General features: G+C 47.1%; 1 protein-coding gene across 7 annotated transcripts in view; it reads left to right on the forward strand.

Annotated features, from left to right (window-relative positions):
• The window catches only part of RPH3A (rabphilin 3A), a 265480-nt gene that overhangs the window by 201737 nt on the left and 36700 nt on the right, over nucleotides 1–27043 (forward strand). For 6 of the 7 annotated variants that reach the window (XM_072802595.1, XM_072802592.1, XM_072802591.1 and 3 more), the window contains 5 exons: nucleotides 2529–2540; nucleotides 11412–11558; nucleotides 24143–24272; nucleotides 25525–25611; nucleotides 26174–26339. In XM_072802595.1, the coding sequence (XP_072658696.1) occupies nucleotides 2529–2540; nucleotides 11412–11558; nucleotides 24143–24272; nucleotides 25525–25611; nucleotides 26174–26339 (542 nt within the window). The remainder of the gene's footprint in view (nucleotides 1–2528; nucleotides 2541–11411; nucleotides 11559–24142; nucleotides 24273–25524; nucleotides 25612–26173; nucleotides 26340–27043) is intronic. The other variant, XM_072802597.1, reaches the window with a different exon arrangement.

Here is a 27043-nt window from a genome sequence, read left to right on the forward strand (position 1 = left end):
CTAATAAAACCTCCTATAGAGATGCTTTCCTTTCTCCTGAGTAATTAATTTTTTTAGAAAAAGAATTTTATTGATTTATTTGAGAGACGAGAGAGAGCATGAGCAGTGGGGAGGAGCAGAGGGAGAGTGAGAAGCAGACTCCCCACTGAGCAGGGAGCCCTCAATGGGACTCGATCCCAGGACCCTATTAGGATCATGACCTGAGCTTAATGCAGGTGCTCAGCTGACTGAACCACCCAGGCACCCCTCTCTTGGGTAGTTACTTGGAAGCAGACTGTCATACTTGCATGATAGGTATATGCTGGACTTCTCACAAAGCAGCCAGACTGTTTTCCAAGTTGGTGGTGCCATTTTAGATTCCCACCAGAAGGTATATGAAAGTTCCAGCTTCTCTGCCTCCTCCCCAGCACTTGATATGATCAGTCTTTCCAGCATTAACCATTCTGGTGGGTGGGCAAGTGGCATTTCTCTGTGGCTTTCATTTGCATTTGCCTACTAATAACGCTGAACATCTTATATAACATTTGCCATTCATGTCACCTCTTTGTTGAAATATCTGTTCAAACCTTTTGTCCATTTTAAAATCAGGTCATTCCTTTCTTGTTAAATTGTACAAGTTTTTCTTTCATATGTTATAGATGAACATCCTTTTTTAGGATACACATTTTGCACATCTTTTCTCTTGGTCTATGATGCGCCTTTTCTTTTTCTTAACAGAATCTTTTGAAGAGGAAAAGTCTTTATTTTGAAAAAGTCTGTTTCATTCAGTTGTTTGGCAAGGAAAGGCAGTGTTGGAGAATTCCCTCACTTTCTAGCAATCTCAGAACTGCATTTAAAAAGGTTTTGCCCTGGGGCGCCTGAGTGGTGCAGTCAGTTGGGCATCAGTCTCTTGGTTTCGACTCATGTTGTGAACTCAGGGTCCTGAGATCCAACCCCGAGTCTGGCTCCATGCTCAGTGCAGAGTCTGCTTGGGAATCTTTCTCCCTCTGCCCCTCCTGTTCATGCTCTCTCTCTCTAATAATTAAATAAATCTTTTTTCTTAAGGGTCTGCTCTAATTTACCTAGGACTTAGTTATATACTGGTAAAGGGTCTTTCTGAATATTTAGTCCACCCATATTCTCTGAAGCAAAAGCCCCTGTCTGTTTACTTCCATCGAAAACCTCCAGTTCTATGATTTTACAGTTTGGAAGGCACCATGGAACTCTGTTGGCTTCCTTGTCAGGAGGAAACTTCTAGGCTGCCAAGCCCTTCCCATGGTGTACTCTTGGAGCCAAACTTACTTTGCAGAGAGTATTCCATCAACCCAAAATTGTTTCTCTGTAAGATAAACAGTTGCCTGAAGGGTGGATGGGGATAAAATATTTATTTTATTTAAGAAATGTCAGTTAATTAAAAATTCCATCCATCAGAGTTTACTTTAGTCAATATGAAGCCAAACAATTTGCCCTACAATTAAATTAGAATTATTCAAACAGTCTGGACGCGGTTTCATTAAAGTGTTCCTGGGCTCCTATGAAACATCTTGTATTCTGCGTGCATCCGGCTGCCTTGTTTGCTCCTGTGTTTCCTTGAGATATTAAAATTATTTTTCAAATAAATGCTAATGGGTGAATTATAGTCATCACACATGCTAGCTAGTCTGCTACAGCTAATGCAGATGCTTCTAATGTCTTTCTCCAGTAAATTAAGAAATCTAGTCTTAATTAACTGCTGGCCAGCCAGAGACATTTACCATTTTTGTGATTTTCAAATGCTTTTGTGATTTTCAAATACCTTCCTCTCTCAGCCTCCTTGAATCTAATGACAGTGTTTGAAAACACAATTGTGATTGTGTTTAAAAGATGGGAACGCATCTGCTTCTTGCTTAGGTAAGGCAGTTGCTCAGCTCCCCGTGTTGGGAATAGGTGGGGAGAAATGCTGTTGCCTGAAAGTTGCTATTTCTCTATAGCTTTCAAGTCTGCAAGCCACAGAGTACCAGGGGTCGGGAGCAGACACTGAGGCACAAAAGGAGGCCATGACACATCTATGATTGCTCACCTAATAAATGGAGATGCTGGTCTCCTTTCTAGAGTTGGAGAACTTGCTTTCCCAAACTGGGGCACTGCAAATGAATGACCTGCTGACTGTTTGGGGTTCATGGCCCTCCCCTCCATGTCTTCCTTATTCCCCAGGATGATGTTGGTCAAGCTATCATTAGGTGATTTCTCTTCAGTACCCAAAATCCATTATTCAGATATATAAACGATCAGCTCAGTTAAATAATCAGCTGAACTGACTGGTCATTTTAATCAGAGCTGAGGAGTTTACAGCCCTACATTGCAGCAGCCTTTTTCAGATGTGCTGAAATAAGATAATAATGACTGGGGCGGGGGGCGGGGAGGTGTTGGGGGAACCAAACCGGAAGTAAGTCATTGCAATTTACACTCTATGGTTGTTGCATCCAGACAGTGTTGGCATTGTTAAGAGATGTCTTTCCTAACTTTATTCATTTTTTTTCTCTCTCTCTCCTTTCTTTGCCTTCCTTCAGTGATAAAGAACAGTGAGTATTTTGATACTTTGATTTTTTTACAAACTGAATTTTATCACTTTTCTGATCAAATTAGCTTTGGCTCTAAAGAGAGCTGGTTAAACAAAGGAACTAGCAAGTTTTACATTTCTAAAAAAAAAAAAAAAAAAAAAAAATGCCCAAAACCAAAAGAAAAGTTTCTTGAGAAAAGAAAATATATAATATTTCGAAGAATGATCTTGGTAAAGGATGGAAAAGCATTACTTAGGAGAGCCCTCAATTTCATCCTCGTAATTTGTGGGATCCCAGCAAATTTATTGACCACTCTGTGCCCACTTCTGCAGCATTTACCTTGGAACGATGTTCTCAGCTAAAGACAATGTTAGCTCACATAACTGCTATCATTAATAAAAGGTGACAAGAAATGGAACAGAGTCTGTGGGAAGTTATGTGCCACACATATGATCTCTGTCACCTCATGGGAGGTCATTCTGGTTTCCCAGTGAAGTGCCTTTGACGCAGAGGTCCTGTCTCTGCTTACAACATTTGTGTTTTAAATTGGATTCATAAAAAAAAAATTGGATTCATTTCCTCAATATGCATGACAGATTGGATGCTGTACCAATAAATGAACAGTCAAGCTGCAGAGCAGGTCCGGCTTTGGTTGTGTGTGCACACTGAGAAGCTCTGGAAAGCCATTTTTACCCTTCCTAAGATGGGGAAGTTATCACAGAGCCAGCAGTAAAGCACCAGGTCTGGCATCAGAAAACCCAGGTCTGGGTCCTGCGCTGGTACTCTTTCAGTGTGGCCCAGAGCCATGCCCTTCATTGCCTTGAATCCTGGCTCCTTCCTTTGTAAAGTGGTATTACTACCCTGCCCTTCCTCCCTCTTCAGGTGGTGGTAGGATCGTATGAGATGCACAGGAAAGCTTTGTAAACTGTAAATCACCAAGCAAAGTCAGAGGCATATGTGACTTACAACCTTGCCTTACCTTTGTGTATATATACATTGTGTGTTTGCATACACACACATACATGTTGTATATATACATTATATATACCCTGTATTGGGATCCCTGGGTGGCGCAGCGGTTTGGCGCCTGCCTTTGGCCCAGGGCGCGATCCTGGAGACCCGGGATCGAATCCCACATCGGGCTTCCGGTGCATGGAGCCTGCTTCTCCCTCTGCCTGTGTCTCTGCCTCTCTCTCTCTCTGTGACTATCATAAATAAATAAAAATTTAAAAAAAAAATTTATATACCCTGTATTGTAATATATATTAATGCCTGCATATATTATATATGTAACATGTGTGTATAATATACATTTTTAATATATATATATATTACTTGCATAATTTCAGCTTTTTTGAACCCAGGTGACCACATCATCAGGCCCAGAATCCTTAAAGGTTTTCTTAACACTGATTAACACTTATTTAGGTGATCTGGGGTGATTCTTTCCCTGACTCTGACCTGCCCTCCCTATCTGTCAAATGGAGGCTTTGAACAAGCTGATGACTAAAGACCATTTGAATGTTCTACAATCTCTGTTGTTGGCTGGTAAGACTCTGGCCAGACAAGATCAGCTTTTTATGAATATCATGAGTATATTAGTCAGACATCCAGGGAGAGATGCTGAGACATTGCCAGATCATAAATATGAACATTACAAGGTAAGTTTGTGACTCCAGAGGGTACCAAGGCTCTTGGAGGCTCCCTGAGTGCTGGAAGTCAAAAGGTAGGGTATATGTTCATTCTCTTTCCCTTCTTCCTTCACCCCTTCCCTCCCCCCCTTCTTTCCTTCATTGACACATACTCACCAAGGGCCAACCACATATCAAACACTGTGCCAAGCACCAGGAATACAGGAATAGCCAGAGTGTATGTATCTAGTGGAGTCTAAAAACAAATAAACAGCCGGCCAGCAACAAATACACAAGTGTGCAAGTCACTGTGATAGCAGAATCACAGTGGGCCATGGGAACACAAGGAGAAGCACCTAGCCCAGACTTGGCGGTCATGATGGGAGAGTTCCTGGAATAAGTGACATGTAAACTGGGACCAGGTGACAGAGTAGCAAGATGGAGAAGAGACAGGAGTTCCAAGTAGGGAACAGCATGTGCAAAGTCCAAATATGAGAGGTAGTGTGCAAATTTAGGAGACCTGAGAAGAACTCAGCCTGACTTAAATGATTAGCAAGAGCCTGAGATCCACTTAGCGTTCTAAGAGGGCACAGGGGCCACAGCATCCCTCTTGCACCGCCTTTAGTTGGGTAGGGGTAAATTTCATCCAAAAGAGCCTTTATGCCAGCAAAGCATATGCAAACTATTGTGTGGTGTAGCAGCCCCTCCTTCCCCATCCTTCCCTCCCAGATTCATTAAAACCTCATTCACTGAGCTGTAAAGAGACTTCCTGCTGACACCTGCCTATGTTGGCATCCTGGGGGAAAAGGGGGGTGGAGAAGAAGAAAGGAAAGAAAAAGGATTAATTTTCTGCACACTGCTGCTATTTAATGCTTCAGAGCCTTCGTGCCCCGACAGCACTTCCATCATCCCACTCCTTTTGGGAATTATAATTTATTAATAGAGACATCTGGTGGGTATTTATTATGTGACTATTGTGTGCATGAAATGAAGAATCAAGGTGGGAGGCCAAAAGGAGGTGGGAGTCTGGCCTTTCCAGTGTTTTAGGGAGCGACACCTGTGAGGGACTTCCACCAGGAGTCAGGACGGATCTCCTTCTGCACCGGAGCCATGGATCCTGGCTGTGGTGGGAGGGATCCTTCTGACCCTCTCCAGACGCACCTGAGCAGGTATATTTAGGTGGCCAATGAAGCATGGGCAGGATGCCAGTTTCTTGAGTCTCTGACTCACGCATGTTTCTCAGCAATTCCCTTCTCTCTTCGGAGCATCCGTCATCTAGAAAATGAGCAGGTCTGCTGCAGTGATCTTTAAACTTTTTGTTAGGGGCAAAATTCTTTCTTTGAGTAAGTTTAATTCAGAAGCTAAATATGTAAGACAGATAAGAGGAGAGCTGGATAAAGACTGTTAGTGGCTGAAAGCATTCAACATATTATAGTGAAGTTTATGCAACTGGTCATTTCAAATAACACCAAACTGTAAAATAAATGTAGAGACTCTAACAGGTTTCACCTTTTTTGTGTGGTTGCCATAGCAGATAATGTATCAGTTAGCTTTTGCTGTGTGACAAACCATCTTAAAACTCAGTGACATAGAACGACAGTTATTTATTCTCAGGATTCTGGGCTTGGCTGGTGGCCCTGCTGGTCTTGCATGGGTCTTATGCATCAAAGGGTTCGCTGATCTAGGATGGCCATGGCTGGAATGACTCTGCTCTGCTCCACATGCTTCTCATCCTTCAGCACACTGTCCTGGGCTTGTTGTCATGCTTATGGTGGAAAGCTAAGAGAGGAAGCAGAAACACACAAGTCTTTTTGCAAATTCAGCCTCAGGAGTGGCACATCATCACTCCCCTGCATCTTATTGGCTGGAGCAAGTCATAGGTCTGGGAAGGATTCACAGCTAGGGAAATAGACTGACTCTTTGGTGAGGGGGATTCCAAATTCACATGGCAAAGAGCATGGATACTTGGGAGAGTGAAGTATGGAGGTCATCAATGCAGTAAACCATATTTTGTGCTTTTATGAAATATTAAATTCTTTAAAAAGTTTTCTTTGGTTTTTTTGACTGATATTTCTGTTTTGCTAGTGTTGAGAACCCAGCTGAGTGAGGATGGAAGGCCTGGTTGACTGCCTACTCTGGCCCTCTTTCCCCCACTCCCCTGCAGCCCTTAAGACTCCTCCAGGGAACTGCCAAGAACAGTTTTGGGGTAACAGAAGGCAGACATCCTGCAATGTTTCTCCAGGAAGTGTTGTCTTAAGCCTGTGGATAAAAGTGGAGACCGGCTAAGTTCTTCACTCTTATCTCAGCCAGTAAACCAAGGGTCTCTCTTCATGCAGCCTTTGAAGGTCCAGAGTAGCCTCTGAGGGTCCCAGCAGGAAACAGAAATGAAACCATTCCCATTTAATAGATCTAGAAGCTGATATTCAGAGCAGTGCAGAGCCCTAGTATGCACCCTATTTATATGCAACAGACCCAGGATTTCGATCTTAAACTCTGCTAGGTCAAAGAGGGCTTCCATTGGCATGCAGTGGCCCTCTGGATCTTTTCTGGCTTGGATACAATGCTGTGAGTAGTTTTTTCAAAGAGGCAGTACTTTGCTCTCCAGCTTTGGTCTTTGATCAGTTCCTAACATTGGACTCTGGTCTTAAAGATGCAGAGCTGGAATCCTATACTCAGAGGCCCTTGGCAAGGGAGCCACTGTCCTATCACAGGAGCATTCTCGAGGGTCCCAGGCTCACAGTATTCCCCAGCATATCATGAGGAGGCCCAGACAGGCCCAATCTCTCCCTTGAGAGCAAAGGCTTTGGTTTGAAACACCACCTCATTTCCCTCTGTTTGCTTTTGGAATTAAAGCATGAAAATCCACAGGAGGCTTGCGAGTCCCCACTGAGACCAATCGGTGACATTTTCAAACACTGGATGAGCTGTTTGTCAACTGCATGTTTTGGAGCTAAGAATGGGGGAAGGGTTTGGAGAGATGCTTGCAGCCTCCAGCAGACCTTCTGCTTGTCTGCAGATGGAGGCAATTATCTCAGGTGGGCCCTCTCAGAGGCCTCCATCTCCACTTATGTTTCTGGAGCCATGTATGTTCAGCAGCACCCGTTTCCTATGCCCATGGATCCCAACGAGTTTGTGTTGGGGAAAGAGGTATTGGTTTCATGTCCAGCCCATGGCTGACCCTGTCTGTGACCAGATTGTGAGCTGCAGGAACATGTCCTTGAAGGGGTCCTTACCGGGCACACAGCCCAGTATCTCACCTGTGCTCTGCTTTGATCACTGAGTTGCTTTGTAAAGGCAGGAAATAAGCAGAGAGGAACCAGAAGAGAAGAAGAAAAGTGGGGACCAAGGAGGTAAGAATGGGGGAAGTTGAGACATCCATTTCCATGGAAAGCCAGAGGGACCTGGGGAGGTGGCTGAATTAGGTTGTGACTAAGGCTCTTTGGGAAGGATGGGTCATCTTCATTATGCTGGAGTCCAGTGTATCCTTTAAAAATAATGAGAAGAGATATCAGGCTAAGTAATGTTAGCACATCTTAGGAAGATCTTTTTGACAGAACATCACAGGCTCCATATAAGAGAGTGAGGTCTCCACTGTGGGGAGCATTCAAGCAAGGCAGACAGACAATGGTCTCTACTTCCTGGTATCTATGACTTTGTATAGTCCCCTCATCTTGGTATTAGAAAAGCTGGGACCTATTCCTAACCTATAGAACACAGCAAAGGGACAGGGTATCACTCTCATGATTACATTATATTATATAAGACTCTCACAGTTGACAGGAGCTAAAGTCACCTGGTATACTTGAGGAAGCAAGTAGCCCACAGGATGACATTGGAGAAGCCCACCTAGTTAGGAATTGCAGATTGCCTCCAGGACCCTGGGGGTGGCCTCTGACAACAGCTAACAAAAGGCCAGGCCCTCGGTTATGCAGATGCAAGGAAATGAATTCTGCCAACAACCCAAATTTGCCCAGAAGCAGAATTTTCCCCAGTCAAGCCTCCAGATGAGAACACAGCCCAGCCAACATCTGATTGCAGCCTTGTGAGACGCCAAGCACAGGACCCAGTTCAGCCATGCCTGGACAGATGTGGAAACCATGAGATAATACATGTGTGTTGTTTAAGTCCATGAATTTGTAAAAACTCATTATGCAGCAATAGAAAACATATCCTGATGCTGTAGATGGGCCTTCATGCTGCTATTTCTATCCTTCAGCTGCATTTTTCCAGACAGCTTATGCTGCAGAGCAAATCACCTCAAACTGAGTGGCTTAAGACAACAGAGATCACTTATCACATCTCACAGTTTCTGTTGGTGGGAATTTGAGGGTGTCAGAGCTAGCTGCTTCTGGCACAGGGTTGCTCATGCAGCTGTAATCATGTGCCAGCTGGGCTGCAAGCATCCCAGAACTCGCCAGGGGCTGGAGGATCACCACGTAGCAATCTAGTTGGTGCTGGCTGTGACTGCAGGGCCTCCATTCCCCTGCATGTGGGCTTCTCCACTGGGGATGTTTGCACGTCCTCGTGACACGGCACCTGACTTCCCCCAGGGCGAATGACCCAAGACAAGGCGGAAGCAGCAGTGTCTTTTATGACCCAGCCTTGGAAGCCACACACTGCCACTTCCATTGTATTTCACTAGTCACACAGGACCAGCCGCTAGTCAGTGGGACTACCAGGAGGCAGGGGTCCTGGGGAACCGTCTTGCAGGCTGGCTACCACATTGACTTCCACATTCCTCCAGCATTCTACCTGCATTTGCAACTCCAGGCCTTTTAGTCCCTCCTGAAAGACGATTTATTCCCTCCTCCAGACCTGGTCTCTTCCTCTGCTGTCCCCTCACGGATTTCAGCTTACCTCTGGGATCTCTGCAGGGGCTCTAGCTCTACTGCAGGCCCATAGGTTATATAATTTTGGGGGGCCCTCTTTAAGATAACACAGAAATGCCTTGCTTTTGCAAATTTTTCAATCACTCCACCATGGCTAATACCCTTCCTGCAGTCTGAGAAGGTGCCTGTGCAAATAAATGGTCTCAAATATAAGCATTGCCGGCATCACAGAAGATCCTTGTCAGGGTTTTAAGATGGATGTCGCTTCCCCGGGGGGTTGTCCTTGGTCCCCTAGACTGACCAGGTTGCTTGGGTCTCTCTCCCTATGGGTCACACTTACAATGAGACATTTAACAGTCCCTTTGGGCCAAAGGGGACCCTGTCTTATTCAAAAACATTCTGTGTTTGCTTACTCTCAGACACTATTCTAAATACAACTGACACTGTCATGGCCTAGACCCAACAAGGCCCCTGCCCTCCTGGAACCAACATTGTGGTCAATGGGGGGAGATGCGATAAACAGATAAACAACAGACATTTTTCCAAAGGTAATTTCAATTAGTGATGGGTGCCATGAGGAAAGTCAGTCTGGGCAGTGGGAGATGGAGGAAGGCCTCTTTGAGGAGCCGCTGTTTGAGCCAAGGCCTGAAAGATGAGAAGGAGCTGGCCATGGAAAGATCTGGGGAAATAAATGTTCTTGGTAGGGGGGAACAGCAAGTGCAAGGGCCCTGAGGCAAGAACAAGGTTTCAGCATTCTGGACTGAGCAGAGAGGCCAGTGCAGCTGATTGTAGGGATAAGGGAGAGCCATAAGTATGGAGAGGTTAAGGACACATTGGGTAGGATTTTTCAGATGGGCAAAATCTTTTAAATCAGGTTTTATCTTGTTAGGGTAAAATCCACACAGTAGCATAACATTAACCATTTTAAAGTGTACAATTCAATGGCATTTATCAGATTCACAGTGTCATGCACCCACTACCCTATGTAGTTCTGGATGTTGTTCTAAATCAGTGAGAAACCATCAGAAGGTTTTGAGCAGAGTTATCCAAGCGAGTTTAGCAGTTGCTCATCCCCAGAGGTCCCCACTGCAAGACAAGGTGTGTTTCCATGAGAATTTCCCCAGGCCCCACCTTCCTTCCCTTTGTCAGAGCAAGGCTTGTCCCCAGAATCTGCTTGTCTTTGCTTTCGGACTCTTTCTTCTCTGCTCTTCAGAGCAAACCAGCTAAGGGTGGGAGGATGCAAGAGAAGCAGGGGGAGGGAGGAAGATGAGGCTTTTAATTTCCAACTTCTAGTGTCAAAAGGCAATTTCATGCCTGCTGATGTGATTAGAGCAGTGGAAATAATAGAGGCTGGCAGCTAATGGGGTGCTGGCTCTGGAGGATTCCTACTTACGAATTTTTTTCCCCAACAGGGACAAGAATTTCTAGTGGTGTTTAACCTTGTGTTCCACTCAGGGGGGTACCTCCCTGCCAAGGGGCATGGAGCAGCTTATTAGCAGAGATGATGATAATTTGCCATAGACCAGTGTCGGCTCTCCACCCGGAAGCCTTTGATCTGCTGTGCCGCCACCAGGGCTCTGTGGGCATGCCCTGGGCAGTGGGAGATGACGTTAGTTCCCTCCATATTGTGAAGATTAAGTGTGCAGCCTGCCCAGCTCTGAATTCCACATCTGCCACTTCCCAAACATGTCACTTTGGGCAAGTGGACTCCTTTCTCCATATCTGAGTCTCCTCACCATTAAGCAGGCCATAACAATCTCTGTCTTGTAGGCACCATGTGAGGATTACATGAGGTCATGGGAGCAGTAGGTGCTATGTCAGTGTTTGCTTTAAAAAAGAAAAGAAAAGAAAAGAAAAGAAAAGAAAAGAAAAGAAAAGAAAAGAAAAGAAAAGCACAGGGTGGAACACAAAATGCTATGAGAGTTTTTGAGGCTGGAGATCTGGATGTTTAGGTGAAATTAAGAGCTTTTTGTAAACCCAGTTGGCAATTAGTTCCAAATTATGAAAGAAATCATTTATGGCCCAAACAAAGCATCTGTGCCAGGCAGGAGCTGGGTCAGTCTGGGACCCAGGGCTTCCAACCACCCTCCCAGAATTGTTTCCGCTCTGGCTGTAGAGTCTCCTGTTCTAGATTCTTTTTCTGAGAACACCCTTACTCTCTGGGTTCTCACAAGCTTCCTGCAAATGCTACTCACTGAGTGTCTACCATGTGCTAAGCACTTAGTAGAAATAAACTAATCAGAATCCTTCGAAGGAGGAAAGTGTGTCCCATTGCACAGATGAGCAAACTGAGGCTCGTCTCCCAGCTGGTGAGTTTCCCAGCAGGGATTTGAACTAAGGTTTACCAGCCCCCAGGACCAGAGCCTAAGCACCACTTTCTGCTTCCTTCTGGGCTTCTTAGCAGCCTCACGCCTCCTTGTATTACCTTTCAGGCTCCAGGCAGGCTGGTCTGTCCATCCCAGCAGTCAGCCCGACAGACAGAGGAAACAGGAAGAGCTGACAGATGAGGAGAAGGAAATCATCAACCGAGTGATTGCTCGAGCTGAGAAAATGGAAGAGATGGAGCAGGAGCGAATTGGGTGAGGCTTCCCATCCACCTGGAAAGCCCTCAAGGCCTGCGGGCCAGCAGGCTATAATGGGGTGGAGTGGACTACCTCGGGGTGGGGTTGCCACTCACCTGGCAGAACTGGAGTCCTTGTGGCACAAGGTGGGAGACCTCAGGGAGGAGGAGAGAGAATGGGTTGGGGACTGGCCAGGGTGGGGGCTTCACAGGGAGTTGGGAGTGCCTTACAGAGAGTGGTGGGAGGTTGTCATTGGAGCCTGGGGGCCCATGGTTGTGAGCACAGGGCATCTGGGCTAACATAGAAATATGTTCTAGAAGCACTGCAGAACAACAGAATGTACAGCTGAGGAAAAGGTAAGGAGGAGAGTGTCTAGGGACAGTATGTCAAGTAGCACATTTGAAATGAGTTTATATAAGAGAATGGCAGGAACGGATCCTGAAAGAGGGAGACAGCATGAGAGGGAGGCAGCAGAGGTTAACCTGGTGGGTCTGGACTCGAGGAACTGGGGCTTCATCCCAGCTCCCTGCTTGCCTGCTCTGGGTCCTGGGCATGATGCTTCGTCTCTCTGAGCCCCCTGTTCACTCGCTTTGTTGAGCAGAGGACGTGACAGTCTTATCTCAAAGGACTGTTGCAAGCAATAGGTGAAAAGATGCATGTACACTCCCCAGCCTAGACCCCGGTGACACTTCATGTTTCATTAATGGTAAAGAGAAGAGAAAAAATAGCGTTTGGAGGGCAGAGATTTTTTTACACATGTATGAGAGGCTGGGTGACATGTGTGTCAGAGAGTGACAAAGTCAATGAGTGAGGGTCCCAGCTAGAGAGGGAATGAGCTGTATGTGGGGGGGTCCTGCAAAGGAGTGGGGGAAGTGTGGGGGACTGTGGCCGTGGGTATGTGTATCTGGGGCCTCTTGGCATAGATGAAAAACTGGCTGTCAGGATGCCAGGCCACTGGAGGGTCCTCCAAGACCAGGACCTCAAATGGACCTCCTCCTCTGCAGCCACCACCTCCAGGCCCTTCTGCCAGTGGCAGCCTTTGCCAATTGCTTACAACTGATATAGGTACCCGGGTGCCCATTTATCTCCCCACCCACATACTCGGTGAGGTGTTCTCAAGGTTCTTGGATGGTAAGGGGAAGTTGGTGGCTTTGGTTGGCCTCCGCTGATAATTTTACTCAGGGTGGGATGGGGCGTGCTGCTAACAGATGACAAACCGCTGGTGTCAGCTTCATGCTCCACCCTCTGTCTGCTTACTCTGCTTACTCAAGATTGCTAAAGGGGCCTGCTTATAGGGCTGAATTCTTGTTTTGCTTCTTAAAAGATATATCAAGGGTGGGGGGTTGTCCAGGCAGGAGTATATGTGTGTGTTCACTTCACCCAGCAATGGGCCTCAGCCTTTTGAAGTGAGGAATATGGGTAAGAAGGGTAAATGCTTAAAAGCAAAACTCCTCTCACCCTTTTCCTGTCATAGCATTTACCACCAGATAGCATTTTATAGTTTACCTAATTCGTCTAGCTATTATATATCTCCCTGTTAGATTGTAAGATTACTGAGAGTCGAGATTTTTTTTTGAGAGAGATTATTTTTTTTTGCCTGTTTTGTTCACTAGTGAATTCTCAGAGCCTGGTACACAATAAGTATGGCTTATGTCAGGGGCTGTCTCTCATCCAATCAGCCATGGCCAAGGCTGCTGACTGTACATGGCAGGTGGGCTGCCTCTGGGGGTAAAGTTACAGAGGTCTCTGTGGACTGAGCTGATTCTAGCTTGAGCATTCTAGAACAGAATAGTTGGGTTCCCTGCCTTGCCCTCCATGTCTTATCATATGGCCCCAGCTAGCCTGATGATGTGGTAAGAATAGCACAGTGGTTAGTTACTGGGACCCCAGAGTCAGAGATGCCTGGGTTCAAATTCCAGCTCGACTACTTCCCCTCTGTGTGACCTTAGACAAACCACATGAACCTCTCTGTGCCTCAGTTTCCTCATCTGTAAAATGGGGACAACATTAGCACATAATTCTTGATGAGTGTTTAATTAGTGTGCAAAGGATTATCGTAGTGCCTGGCACAAAGCACACGCTCCATAAATGGTGGCAATCATTTAAAGATAAATTTGCTAAAGAAGCTCAGTTTTTGACACTGGCCAAGGCCTCTGTTCTAGAACAATGCCCCAAGACTCCTGTTGGGCAAGCCCTGGAATTCCAGCAGCCCTGGCTTCCCCAAAGGGGATTTGAGAGGCTTCCAGGGAGGCTTGGGCCAAGCCCTGATGACAGTGTTCCTTTGCTGAGATGGTATGCTTTCTGCCAGAGTGGGGGAGGACAGTCCCATGGGGTTCTGGCTGTGGTTCTTTCCCTGCACTATTCCAGCAGCCGGTGCTTGCTGGTGGCAAACCCGATGTTATTGGTGTCTTACTATCTCAACCCTACCCTCATTCCTGTTCTAACCATGCTTCCCTGGGAAAGGATCAGAGCGGAGTCAGATGAAAGCAAAATGACACGTCAGACACGTGTCAAGGCTGAAAACGGGGTGTTATTGGGGCTCCCACTTCAGAACCTAGGGCTCTCAGTTAATGAGCCTTTGGGACCCCAGCTCCCCTATCCGTTTAATGAGGCAGGTCAGGCTGATTCTCAGGATCCTTCCTGCTTAGGCTCTGTAATAGCTGAGTGTGTCTCATGGAGGGAAGACCCTATCCCATGCTGTTGGCTGGCCCTCTCAGACCTACTGAGCTCCGTCCAACTGTTAAAATTGAAGATGTATGTGAGAACCCTTCCAGGTTCACACCAGCTCTGTGATATGGAATCTTTTTCCTATTAACTAAGTGAAAGCCATCTGGGAGCAGTGTGAAATCATCATTAACAAACATAATAAAAGATCATCATCATACTAGGTACTGTTTACTGAGGATTTACTATGTGCCAAGCCCTGAATCTAAAACTTCCTGTGGATTAACTCGCTAACTGCTCCTCTCAACCTTGTCAAGTATGTGCTATTATTGTCCTTTATCCCAGATGAGGAAACAGGCTTAGAGAGGTGATTTGTCCAAGGTCACTTACTCAAGGTGATATGGAGCCAAGATATACATTCCTGTCTGGCTGACTTTCAGAATTTTGCTTTTAATTCTTAGGTGTCTTTCCTGAAGGCCTGGCCCCACATTCTCAGACTCTGAAGAACATGGAAATTTCAAAAGCTTGGGTGTGGAGGGAGACACTGTGGGTTGGGAAGTTCGAACCTTCTGTGTGCTGGCTTAGTGATGTCTTAGTGAGTTCTTGTTCACCTATTTGTACCTCCAAATCTGCCAGTCCAGGTGTGCATACTCCTGTGGCTCTGAGAGATCCAGGGAAGAATCACCTGCAGGCCTCCCAGGAGGCACTGCCTCCCTGGGGCAGTTTGGCCAGAGCTGGCCACCTCAGGGAGCCCCCCAGGCAAGCAGCAGAGTACAGCTGCTTCTCTTTCTGCTGCTTCTTTGCTTCTGCCCTGGGGGTGCCTCACCACTCATCCCACAACTCAACTCTGCTCTCTTCAGCATCCCTAGGGAGGGAGAGATGACAGCCAGAAGGGAAACTCATGAAACAGCTGCATTTTGCCCCCACATTCCTTATTGAAGTGCTAAGTGGGATAGCAGAGTTTGTTTTATATGCCCTGACTGCTCTTTGCAGGAAAGGAAATGAACTCCAGGGAGATTGCTTGAGTTATCGATTGCTGTGTAACAACCACCCAAAACGTTGTGACTCAAAGCATCAACCATTATGATTTTTCACAATCCTGTGGGTGGAGAATTTGGGCAGGGCTCTGCTGGGTGGGTTTTCTGCTCCATTGTGGCCTGTACTTGGGTCACTTAGCTGGCTGGACTGCACTGGAAGAGCCATGAAAGCTCTGCTCCCACGTCTGCACTTTAGTGCTTTCTTTGTGGCCCATTTTCTCTGTGGGATCTCGCCCTTTCCAATAATCTGGCCTAAACTATACATGGCAGCTAGGTTCCAAGAGAACAAGGATGGGAAGTTGCCAGGATTCTTAGCAGCTGGGTCTGGAACTGGTAGGGCATCACCTCTCTACCATCTATTTGAGAGGGAAAATAGGTCCCTTTTCCTTATGGAAGAATGATCTAGGCCCCCAGAGAAGGAAGGCATTAATGTTGGGCATCTTTGGAGACTCTACCACTGTATGCAAAAAAGGCGAGTTTAGTATAAGGGTGTAAAGATATCTCACAGGGTCCAAGGCCAAGAACACAGCCTGGCCTCATGAAAGTTTTTCATCTCATCCAACATGTTAGACACTGTATCCATGTTGTACCTCCTTGGTTTCCTTCTTAGTCCTAATTTCAGATTCCTAGGGAAGGAACTCCAACTGGCCCAGCTCACACTGAGGACCCACCTCTCATCTAGTCAGCTGTGGCCAGGGGTGCCAGGCTGTACCAACATGGCTGCTGAGTGTGACAAGGACAGACCTCTGTGAGTTGGACACACTCATAAGGTGTCCACCAGACTTTTGAGCATATTGGCGCTGGAGTCAAACATTTGCCTAGGAAAATCAGCTTGTGGTTTTTGTTTTATTTTGACCCAGGGGTAGGTCCCTCCGCATCATTATTGTATTTCTTTCTGTCCAGAGCCTCTCAAAGGCATTGGCTCACATATCCTGCTTGCCAAGGGACAGGCAGTCGGGTGGCTTCCATTTGAGGTCAATTTCCCTAAACAGATGGGCCCCAAAAAGTAATTAGGATTTGTCCTTAACCTTGGTGTCCAGACGCTGTGATGGAGGGGGAAGGCAGAAAGACACAGGGAGACCTGTTGTTGACAGAATCTGCTGGATTCTATAACCTTCCCATCTCAATACCATGATCTCCTATATTTTTGGCACAGAATTTTTCCAAAATGTGGACAGAGGGAGAAGTGAGTAATAATACACGTAACTTCTACCCTGAATCAGGTAGACGTTTTTCCTAGGTTGACAGGCTGACAGTAAGCCAGGTCATATTCTCTTCTTTCAAAAGGAAGACCATGCCCCTTTTCCTTTTTTTTTTTTTTTTTTTTTAACCTGGAGTCCTAAATGTTTTATAAAGAGAATTCAGGGGTTTGGAGGCATATACGCATGTGTTTGTATTTTTTGAGAAGAAATATTAATGGATTTCATCAGACTTTGGACAGAGGGAGCCTCTGAAACCTTCTATGTTAAGAATCACTGAGTAGTAGTATCTGTGTCCCCAAGTATTGGATCAATGATATCTAATGTCCTATCACATTAATACATTATGCAACCTGTTTGTACAAGATGAATATGCAATCGTCCTAATTTCTTAAAAAGCCCAGTGTCTGGCATAAAACAGAGAATGATGAATGCATGTTAGATGAATAGTTCATACTGAACAATCCTAAACCCCAAGCCCCTCATTGAATCAATTTGACCTCACTGCCTCCTGGACCTTATCTGTAAAATGGGGACTTGGACCCTGGGGTCTCCAAGTCCCTCCACCCCAGGGTTTTTCAACCTTCATACTACATACATTTGGGGACAGATAATTCTTTGTGCTGTGTACTGCCTTGTGCTTTGTAGATTATTTTAGCCACATTCCTGACCTCCACCCACTAGAGGTCTGTAGTAACTCCCCACCCAGCTAGGACAACCCCAGATGTCTCTAGCTATTGCCACATGCTCCCTCTGAGAACAGCTGCTCTAGCCCTTTTGTCAGGTGATTCACAAAAGGAAGAAGAAAGGAACTTGAGAAATTTCCTGCCACCATGCTCAGCTTCTAGAGAAACAAAATAATAGCTCACTCCTACAAAGTACCACATGCCACCACTGTGCTCAAAGCTTTATGTAAATTCCTTTATGTAATTTGCATAACAGCCCCATGCATGAGGCCACATCATTATCATTCCCATTTTACAGATGAGGAAACTGAGGCATAGAGAGGTCGAGCAACTTCCCCAGGGTCACACAGTTAATAAGTGATAAAACTGGGCTTATGAACCCAGACAGGCCCACTCCAGGGCTAAAGTCTTACTCTCTTACTCCGTTGTTCTATAGAAAAGCAAGTATTTATTGACAATCACCACCTGTAAAATGGGGGTAAACCAAGGAGCTGCTCTCACAGGTTATAGCTGGCCTAAGGAAAACAATGCATGTGGGGTGCCTGGGTGGCACAGTTGGTTGGGCGTCTGACTCCTGGTTTTGGCTTGGGTCATGATCTTGGGGTCGTGGGATCAAGCCCCACATCGGCCTCTGGGTTCGGTGAGGAGTTTGCTTGGGACTTTCTCTCCCTGTCCTACCGTCCCTCTCCCCCTCAAATAAATAAATCTTTTATTAAAAAAGAAAAGAAAATAGGACATGTGGAGTACTTAGCACAGAACCTGGTAACTGTGACTATTACTGGGTTTGTAATGACCCAGCACCTTGCCTGGCATTGACTACCCTAACTCAGCCAAGCCCTCCAGCAGTCTTTCTCTCTAGGCTCCCTGTCTCCAGCTCTGAGCCGAGGTGAGCACACCACCCTCCCACCCCAGCCAAAAAGCTGAGGCCTGGGCGGGAATCCCATTCACCAATCCATCAAGGAGAGAAATTAGGATCTACGGCTCTCCAGGTGTCGACAGCAATAAACAACAGTGAGAATTAATGAGTCTGAGATGCTCACACCCCGCATGCCAGCCGAACGGCTTCGTGATAGAGCAGCTCAGTCATTTAAGGACAGGCTGCTGAGAGACCTTGGCCATGGAGGCTCAGGCCAGCCTCCGTCAGAGCAGCCACGTCCCCGTTCACAGCAGGTGATCTGATCTTGACTTAAGAAAACACCAAGTTTAATAAACTTCACGGTAATATCTCCCCATTGGGCAATTGGGGTGAGGGGGAAAAGCAGCACAATTCTGGAATTGATGGTGTGTGTGTGTGTGTGAGAGAGAGAGAGAGAGAGAGAGAGAGAACAGAGGGAGAGTCAGAGAGACAACATGACATGGATGCTCCCACTTCAAGCTGTTTTTATGAATTGTGTGTCCTCAGAAGCCCCCGCTGCTCTAAAGGCAGCAGCTCCAGCCCCGTCCCCACATCCCCATCAGTGATGCATCCCCGGCTTTTCGCCTTTCCCCTCGCCCATCAAGGAATCACCCACAAAGCCATCATGCCTCACGGGCAGGGCGCCTTGGCTCTGCAGCATGCCACATTAAGCCTCCTTCCTGGCGTAATTGTACATCCATTAGCCTTCTCCGCAACATGCATCGAGACGCTGCAGCAGTACGCCATTGAAAGCTCCGAAGTGGTTGCCTGAATGTTTCTGAGGCCAGTTTGCGCTCTCTGAGGGAGTCTGAGCTTTACAAACAGGCAGTGTCCGTCCTCGACTTGGTTCCTGTCCTTGTCTGGAGAAGGCAGCCAAATGGGGCTGGGCTTCTGCGAGGGTGGTGGAGTTACAGCTGTACGTGTGAAGGCGCATTCTGCGTGGAGGTATGATCATGCATGAGTGTGTGTGAGTGTGCAGGAGTGTGTGTGAGTGTGCATGAGTGTGCTCTCGGGTGCACACGGACATGGGGCCCTAGAGGCATGCCTGTGGACATACACGTTCACCTGTGTGGACATGTGCCATGTCCGTTTCTAGCCACCACAGCTCCTTCAAAAGCTTTTCAAAAGATGGATTTCATGGGCAGATTATAGCATCCTGATTACATAGAAAAAGTAGAGTAGTGAGTAGAGCGAGTTATAAAAGCCACAGATTTCCAGAAGAAATAATTAACAACAACCATTTACTGAGTGGTTATCATGTTCTGGACATTTTACAAACACTCCTATTTTTGCAACAACCCTAGGAGGTAAGGACTTTGTTTTCCCTAGTTTACAGATGAAAAACAGAGAGGCTCAGAAAGGTTAAGTAACTTTCCTGGGGTCACAGAACTAGGAAATGGCAAAGCCAAATATGGACCCAGGCAAGCTCACCCCAGAACTGGCACTCCACCCCTTGCATCACTGCCTATTTCTAAATTCTGAAAGTGTGTGCATTCATGTGTGTGTGCATATGTGCATGCATGTGTGCGTGTGTACCTGTGTGTAGGGAATATGCATTTTCCGGGGGTTGAGCATGAGCACCTAGAGAAGGTGATTTGAATCCTGCTGAGACCAAAGTTTGGCTTGTCCTTCAGAGAACTTACAATGAGCACGATTATGATGATCTGTGTGATGAAGTCAGCGATGCCTGAGCCCTCTCTACAATGCCAGCTCCACGCAGGCAGGGACTCACCTGTTTTGCTCCCTGTTGTGTCCTGGTTGTCTACTTGGCACAGGGAAGTGCTCTGTAAATATTTGAGTGAATGAGTAGCCCATCTGCCTCCATTTGGGTAGCAAAGTCAGACTAAGTTGGGAATCCACTTCCCGCTGCCTCCAGGGGTTGTCCACTGGTGCCCAGAGAAAGAGATGTACCCTTTCTGGTGCCTCTGGGAGCATCCTGGGAAGTGGGAGACATCACAGAGTAAACAGCAGCTCCCTTAAGCGCCTGGTGATGGATGGTGTTTCCTGGATGCAAGGCACGAGTGGTAGTCATAAAGTTAATTGGGCCTGTAAAGACATAACTAGAGAAATGACAGGCACAAATGGTGTCCAGCTAATTGGGCACTTAATGTGGAGGCATCAGACAGGCAAACAAACCAGGCTGCCAACACAGAGAGGTCCTTCTCTTAGGCACCGAGGATCTTCTATTTCAAAACACCAGGGGAAGTCTTGATGTTTCAGCCTCAGGCTCTGATACTCCCTGACCATCTGTCCGGGGGACGAAACTTGAGTTGCATCTCATCTAACCCCACAGTAAATCTGGGAAAGGGCCCCCAGAGAACACAGGCTTTTCAAGGTCATTGACTGGAGAAGGTAGGATTCGAACACACGGCTTTTAACCCTGCCTTACCTGTTCACTATCTTCAAATATGCACATTCTCTTCTCTTTTTAAAATATTTTATTTATTTATTTATTCATGAGAGACACAGAGAAGCAGAGACATAGGCACAATGAGAAGCAGGCTCCCTACGGGGAGCCTGATGTGGGACTCTATCCCAGGATCCCAGGATCACAACTTGAGCCAAAGGCACATGCTCAGCCATTGAACCACCCAGGGGTTCCACACATTCTCTTTTAATATGAAGACACCACGTGTTCATTATGGAAGGTTAAGGAAACATAGTGGAGGTTGGCTAATCGGGTGCTTGAGGCAGGGAGGCAGAGGTTTTAAAGAAGGAAATTAAAAACAAAAAAGGAAATAAAAGTTACTCATAACCTCCCAGTGACTATCACTGAATATTTGGGTGCGTTTCCTTTCTAATTTATTTTTTTGTCCAGCGAACACCACGAAGAGATTGGGATGTGCGTGTTCCAAACCCAGATTCATACCCTAACTACAACTCTACATCCTGGGTCCTGGGGGGTCTCTTTCCCCCTTTCACATAATGAGGGCATCTTCCCATGTGGTTTGTCCTACTGCTCCCTTCCTTTCTACAGGGCTTCCCATAGTATGGCCAGAAATTCTCCAGGATCAGGAGCAGACAGGGAGCCGCTTCAAAATTCAGATTCCCAGGCCCCACTGCAATCCCACAGAACCATTGTCTGCATGCTGAACACTCTCCCCAGATGATCTAGAGACACCCTGAATTTTGAGGACATCCCCCCATGTGGCGGCTCTCCACAGGGCTGCATGCCACAGTACTGCTCACGGGGCTTCAGCAGATCCACAGCTGATGAGGTTTAGATTCGATTTATTTATTCATGAGAGACACACAGAGAGAGGCAGAGACATAGGCAGAGGGAGAAGCAGGCTCCCTGTGGGGAGCCTGATACAAGACTCAGTCCCAGAACCCCAGGATCACAACCTGAGCAGAAGGCAGACGCTCGACCACTGAGCCACCCAGGCATTCCCATATTCTTTTCGAATGCTCCCTGGGTGACTGACACTCATTGAGGGTTGCAGGCATCCTTCAGGATGCATATAGGGTCCTCCTGCCAAGACTGGAAAGGATAAACTTTCCTTTGGGGATAAAGAAATGGAAATGTTTTATCACTAAGGTAAAGACCCATCTGTGACCCACGGTCCTCCATGATATAATTTTGACTTAGCTTCCTGCAAAGTTTCATTTCTAAATGTATGATCTTTGGCTGTTGGAGGTGTCTGTGTTGGGGCCACAGAGAGGTTGTCCAAACACCAGACTGCAGGAACACCCCCACCCCCGCCCGCTCATCCGATCTTGGAGCAGAAAAGGAAGGTATGCTCCTGCCACCCTACATCCTTCTCTCCTTATTGGCCTCTACCAAATTCATGCATAACAAGGGTCCCTGAGCTTGGACAGCTGAATGATGATCTTAAATCTGCTGTTTTTCATGCCATTTGCTGCACAGATAGAAGCTAATGAGACATTCTCCATACAAGGCCTGTTAATGGGGCCTTTAGGCATTTAGGAGTGAGTGGTGGAAGGAACTGGCATGTGGGTGGAGGCTCGAGTGTGGGTTTTGCAAGCGGTGAGTGAATCTGTGGCCCTGATTTTCCAAGAGGAGGCAGGAAAGCCTCTAAGTTTCCAGAGCAAACAACACCGCAGTTGAGAACTAGGTCATCTGTCTTGTGCTGTCTTCCTGAGGCTTGACCTGAGGCGAGAAGCCAGGAGGGCTTCATGGAGAGCAAAGATGATTTACTGACACAGAGAACTAGATTCTCGCCCTCGCTGAGCAACCCCAGGCAAGCCTCTTACCCTCTCTGTGCTTGCGGACCTGTACTGACAGAGTGAGAAAAACAAAATCTAACCATATCCTGACTAGGGCAGTGGATGAAGGGGGGAAAAAATGGTAAAAGAGAAAAGTGTGTACAAGAAAAACATCACCATGCATTTACCATCCTCCACCTCCATCGGCTCACCTCATTGTCTCATCATATTTTATAATTCTACAGCATTGAAAGTCCTCCTGAAGTTTATCTGCTCTAGACAGCTTCAGGCCGTTTCCTTAAACCATAGCTTTCCAAAGGAAATCTAATTGAACAGCCTAAGCAAACAAAAGAGATAAATGCAGACATGCTGTGGAATCACCCCAGCCTCCCACTGGGTTAGGGCGTGGCCCCTAAACGGGCTCTAAGGAACCCCGGGGTGCCATAAAGCACAGTTTGACAACCACTCATTCAGCCCAACACCTTCTGTTTTACAGATGTGGAAATTGAAGCCCAGAGAGGCAAAATCCTGGGCCAAACTGCAGATTTCTCAAACTTGCTTTGAGAGCTTTTCAGGGAAACAAAATGATGGGGCAAAATGCTCAGGGGAGCGAGGGGCAGGCAGACAGAAGCAGCTGGGTTAGCTGGGTGTGTGTAACTTGGTATTTACCAATGACTGAGGGTCTCCCTTGGTCTGGGAACTGGAGGGGGATGGAGCAGAGTGGAGATCAGACAGTTCAGGAAGATCCTTGTGGCTCTGCTTGGCGCAAAGCAGCATGGTTGTGTTGTGGTTAAGAACAGGAACTCAGGACAGACTGCCTGGGTCTGGATCCCAGCTCTCTCCACCTCCCAGCTTTGTGACTTGAGTAAATCACTTAACCTGTCTGTGCCTCAGTTTCCCCACTTGGAAAACGGGGACAAGAATAGTGCCCAGCTTATTGTACTGCTGGAAGCATTCATTAAGAAAATCCATGTGGAGTGCTTGTCTCTCCACCTGGCACATAGTAAGTGCTCAGTAAACTCCAGCTACTGTTACTCTAGGCTGTGTTCTGAGACCATGGAGTGGGGCTTGTGCCCAGTGCCCGCTCCCACCCATCATCCTATAAGAACAATTTCTAGGAAGAACATAGAGACAGCGGGGGAGGGAAGAGGAGGAGGAGGAGGAGGAAAGAAAGAGTACCACTCTGGCTCTGTGCGTCCTGCCTCCCAAAGCAGCTCTGTCCGATCTGGGTCACAGCAGAGGCTCTGGAGCCTGCAGGCTGCTCTTGGCTCTTCCCGGGGCAGAGCGGCTCTCTGCTGAATGAAGCACAAAGGGAGAAGCTGCTATTTATAACATTGCGAGTCAGAGCACATTGAGGGGATGGCAGGAGTGAGGAGGGCCTGTGGGGAGAGTCAGCATCAGGTGGCTGCCAGGCAGGGCTGCCAGGGGCCTTCTAGAGCCTGTGATGCCCAAATCACATCCCAGCAGTTCCCATGCCCAGGGTGCCCGCTGATGGAAGCCAGCCCATGGAGGGGCAGGCAGCGTCCAGCTCCATCCTGAGAATGGAAGCAGGTGTGCTAGGGACAGGGCTGGAGAATGGCCAAGATAAAGAGCAGCTGCAAGTAAACCTTGAGTGACAAGTGAAGACACCCAAGTGAAGACATCTTGTAGACAATTAGATCAACAAATCTGGAGCTCAGAAGGCAGTTTCCCTGGAGGAGATGACATGAGGTAGAAAGTCTAGATGAGGTGCTTAATCAGCAGTCAATAGAAGATATGGGAGATTTGGGGCATGGTCTGGAAATCTATCAGGATTTCATGTGCACCTACCTTTTTCTGGGAAAGGGTCCAACAGTCATCATCAGATACTCAGGAGCCCACAGCTCAGAGAAGAGTAAGACCATCAACCTGATACTCTGGGAGATGCTCATGGCCACTGGTCCTGTCAGGCCCTCATTCCTGTCTCTGCTTCCAGGCGCCTGGTGGACCGTCTGGAGAACATGAGGAAGAACGTGGCCGGGGATGGGGTGAACCGCTGCATCCTATGTGGAGAACAGCTGGGGATGCTGGGCTCTGCCTGTGTGGTGTGTGAGGACTGTAAGAAGGTACCATCACCCTCCTCTTCCCTGCTTCCCCACTCATCTCATGCACAGAACTAGGCCTGGGTTCGAGCCACTCTGGGGGGCCCTGGGTCTTGGGGGTGGAGCTTGGGTCCTGAAGGTAGTTGCCAGCATATGATTCCTGTGGGGGTGCTCCCATGCCCAACTATCTTCTAGGCAACCCTGATTCTAGTTCCTCTCCTGGAAGAAGTTCTTCCCCTCCTGTCCCCTTGGAGTGCAGCTCCATCCTGGGTGAGCTTGGGTGCCTAAGTAGGACTTGAGCTGTGTTCCAGCCTGCAAGTATCCTGGTTGTGGCTTAGCAAGTTTATGTGTCAGGCTAAAGAGCATGCTGGGCAGGTGTCTACATCATGGCAAGTTTGCCAAGTGTCCTTTTACCTGGCTTAGGAAGCCCCTCTCCAGTCTAGTTAGAGCTGCTGGGTTTCTTGAAAGCATTCATTCTTGAAGGGGAGTCTCCCTGTGCTCCCTCCACCCTGTACCCTTCCCTCAAGCTGTCAGCACTTGATGATTCCAGGACACAGATGCAACTATGCTTGGGTCTGCCCGATTCCCAGGAAAGGAAGTCAGGGGAACCCCTGGGCCGGGGACATCCATAAAGTAACTTGGCACTTCCTGCCTGGGGTCCCACTTAGCACTTAGAATGCAATAGCAGGGAAAGTTTATCAAGGCCAAAACACTTACCTGCTGCAGTCAAAGCAGATAGTAACAATTTCCTGACCTGTTGGGTTTTCCTTTTTGTCCTGACTGCCAGGAAACTCAGCCAATAACGTTCCATCACACAGTCATGGCTTTTACACGGGTGACTGCCATCTCTTTGGAAAGTTGAACCTGCAGCCATAGTCTAGGTTATGTCATGATTCATGCAGAAAAGAAAGAAGAAATAAATTAACAAACAAATAAACATATGGCCTTTCCTCTTGAAAATTAATGTCAGCAATCTCCCCTGTATGGATACTGAACACTCAGACCCCACGGGGATTCTTGGAGAACTCCAGAGAATTCACTCCTCCAAGGCCAGGGAGTGACACAGTTCTTGTTATTGGAAATAAGACTCAGATTGGAACTTTAATCCTAACTGGCCTTAGTCATGGGAGGGAGGACAGAGGAGAGTTCAAGCTCTTTACATCCACCAAGAGAGAATGGGGCTCAGTTGCCACACTTCCCAGCCCCTTCGCCCCGCTCACTAGCAGCTCAAAACCTGGCATATCTGAGTGTGCCCTGGGCTATATTCTGTCCCCAGAATGTCTGCACTAAGTGTGGCGTGGAGACCTCCAATAACCGCCCGCATCCCGTGTGGCTCTGCAAAATCTGCATTGAGCAGAGAGAGGTGAGTGGGTTGGTCCTTCCTGTCTGACTTTTAGAGCTCCCTTCCTTGCTTGTGCAATCCTCCCTTCCTCACTGTAACCAGGGAAACAGGGTGGCACTTCAGGGCTGGGAAACCTACTTAGGTATATGTCATAAGGGATTAGTCAAAAGGAGCCAGCCCAGTGGTAAACTCTGGCAGAACAGTCCATGAGCATTTGAATGAATTTCTTTTCTTTTCTCCCACTTCTGTGACTTTTCTCTTCCTAAAAGTAGAGAGCACACCACATTTAAGAGGTGGAAGACATGGAGTCCAGTTATTATCCTTCCACTCTCTTCACTGTGTAACCCTATACCAGTTCATCACCTTTCTGATATTCAACTTTGTCCATCAAGAAAATGGGTATACTCAGGCCCTTTCTCCTGGGTGTTTGCGGATGTTGTGTGAATCAAATACGATTTGTGACAGGCTATGTACCATGTCAGTGTGCTGAGGGCAGCGAGCAAAGTTAAAAGCTGGCACTCATGAAGGCAGGACTAACAGTGCTTGGCTGCCATGTCTTCATCCTTTCCCTCTCTTACCCCAGGTGTGGAAGCGTTCTGGAGCATGGTTCTTCAAGGGTTTCCCCAAACAGGTCCTCCCACAGCCTATGCCTATAAGGAAGGCCAAGCCCCAGCAGCCCGCCAGTGAGCCTGCTGCTCCTGAGCAGGTCACGCCTGAGCCCAAGCATGCCACCCGGGCTCCAACCCGAGGTAGGACAAAACAGCTTCCCCTTTTAGGACCAAGGATAGATCTGGCTAACTGGTCTACCTGGAGGATGTCCTAACATCATGTCTGTGTTTCCACCCAGCTGGTCTTGGGTTTAGAACCCCTATATCCTCTGCACGGCTCACCGTGAACCCTTATAGCACAGGAAAACAGTATGGGGCTTCCTCAAAAAGTTAAAAATAGAGCTACCCTACAATCTAGCAATCACACTACTGGCATTTACCCAGACTACAAAAACATTAATTCAAAGGGATACATGCACCCCTATGTTTATAGCAGCATTATTTACAGTAGCGAAGATATGGAAGCAGCCTGGGTCCACCAATTAATGAATGAATAAAGAAGACATGATAGATATAGATATAATGGAATATTATTCAGCCATAAAAAAGAATGAAATCTTGCCATTTGCAACGACATGGATAGAGCTAGAGGATATAATGCTAAGTGAAATAAGTCAGTCAGAGAAAGACAAATACCGTATGATTTTGCTCATATGTAGAATTTAAGAAGCAAAACAAATAAGCAGAAGGAGAGAGAGAGAGAAACCAAGATACAGTCTTTTAGCTCTAGAGAACAAACTGACGGTCACCAGAGGGGAAGGGACGGGGGAGATGCGTGAACTAGGTGATGAGGATAAAGGAGAGCACTTGTCATGATGAGCACTGGGTGTTGTATGGAAGTGTTG

Source organism: Canis lupus, chromosome 27 (genome assembly GCF_048164855.1).
Source record: "Canis lupus baileyi chromosome 27, mCanLup2.hap1, whole genome shotgun sequence".
In the NCBI taxonomy this organism is placed as follows: domain Eukaryota; kingdom Metazoa; phylum Chordata; class Mammalia; order Carnivora; family Canidae; genus Canis; species Canis lupus.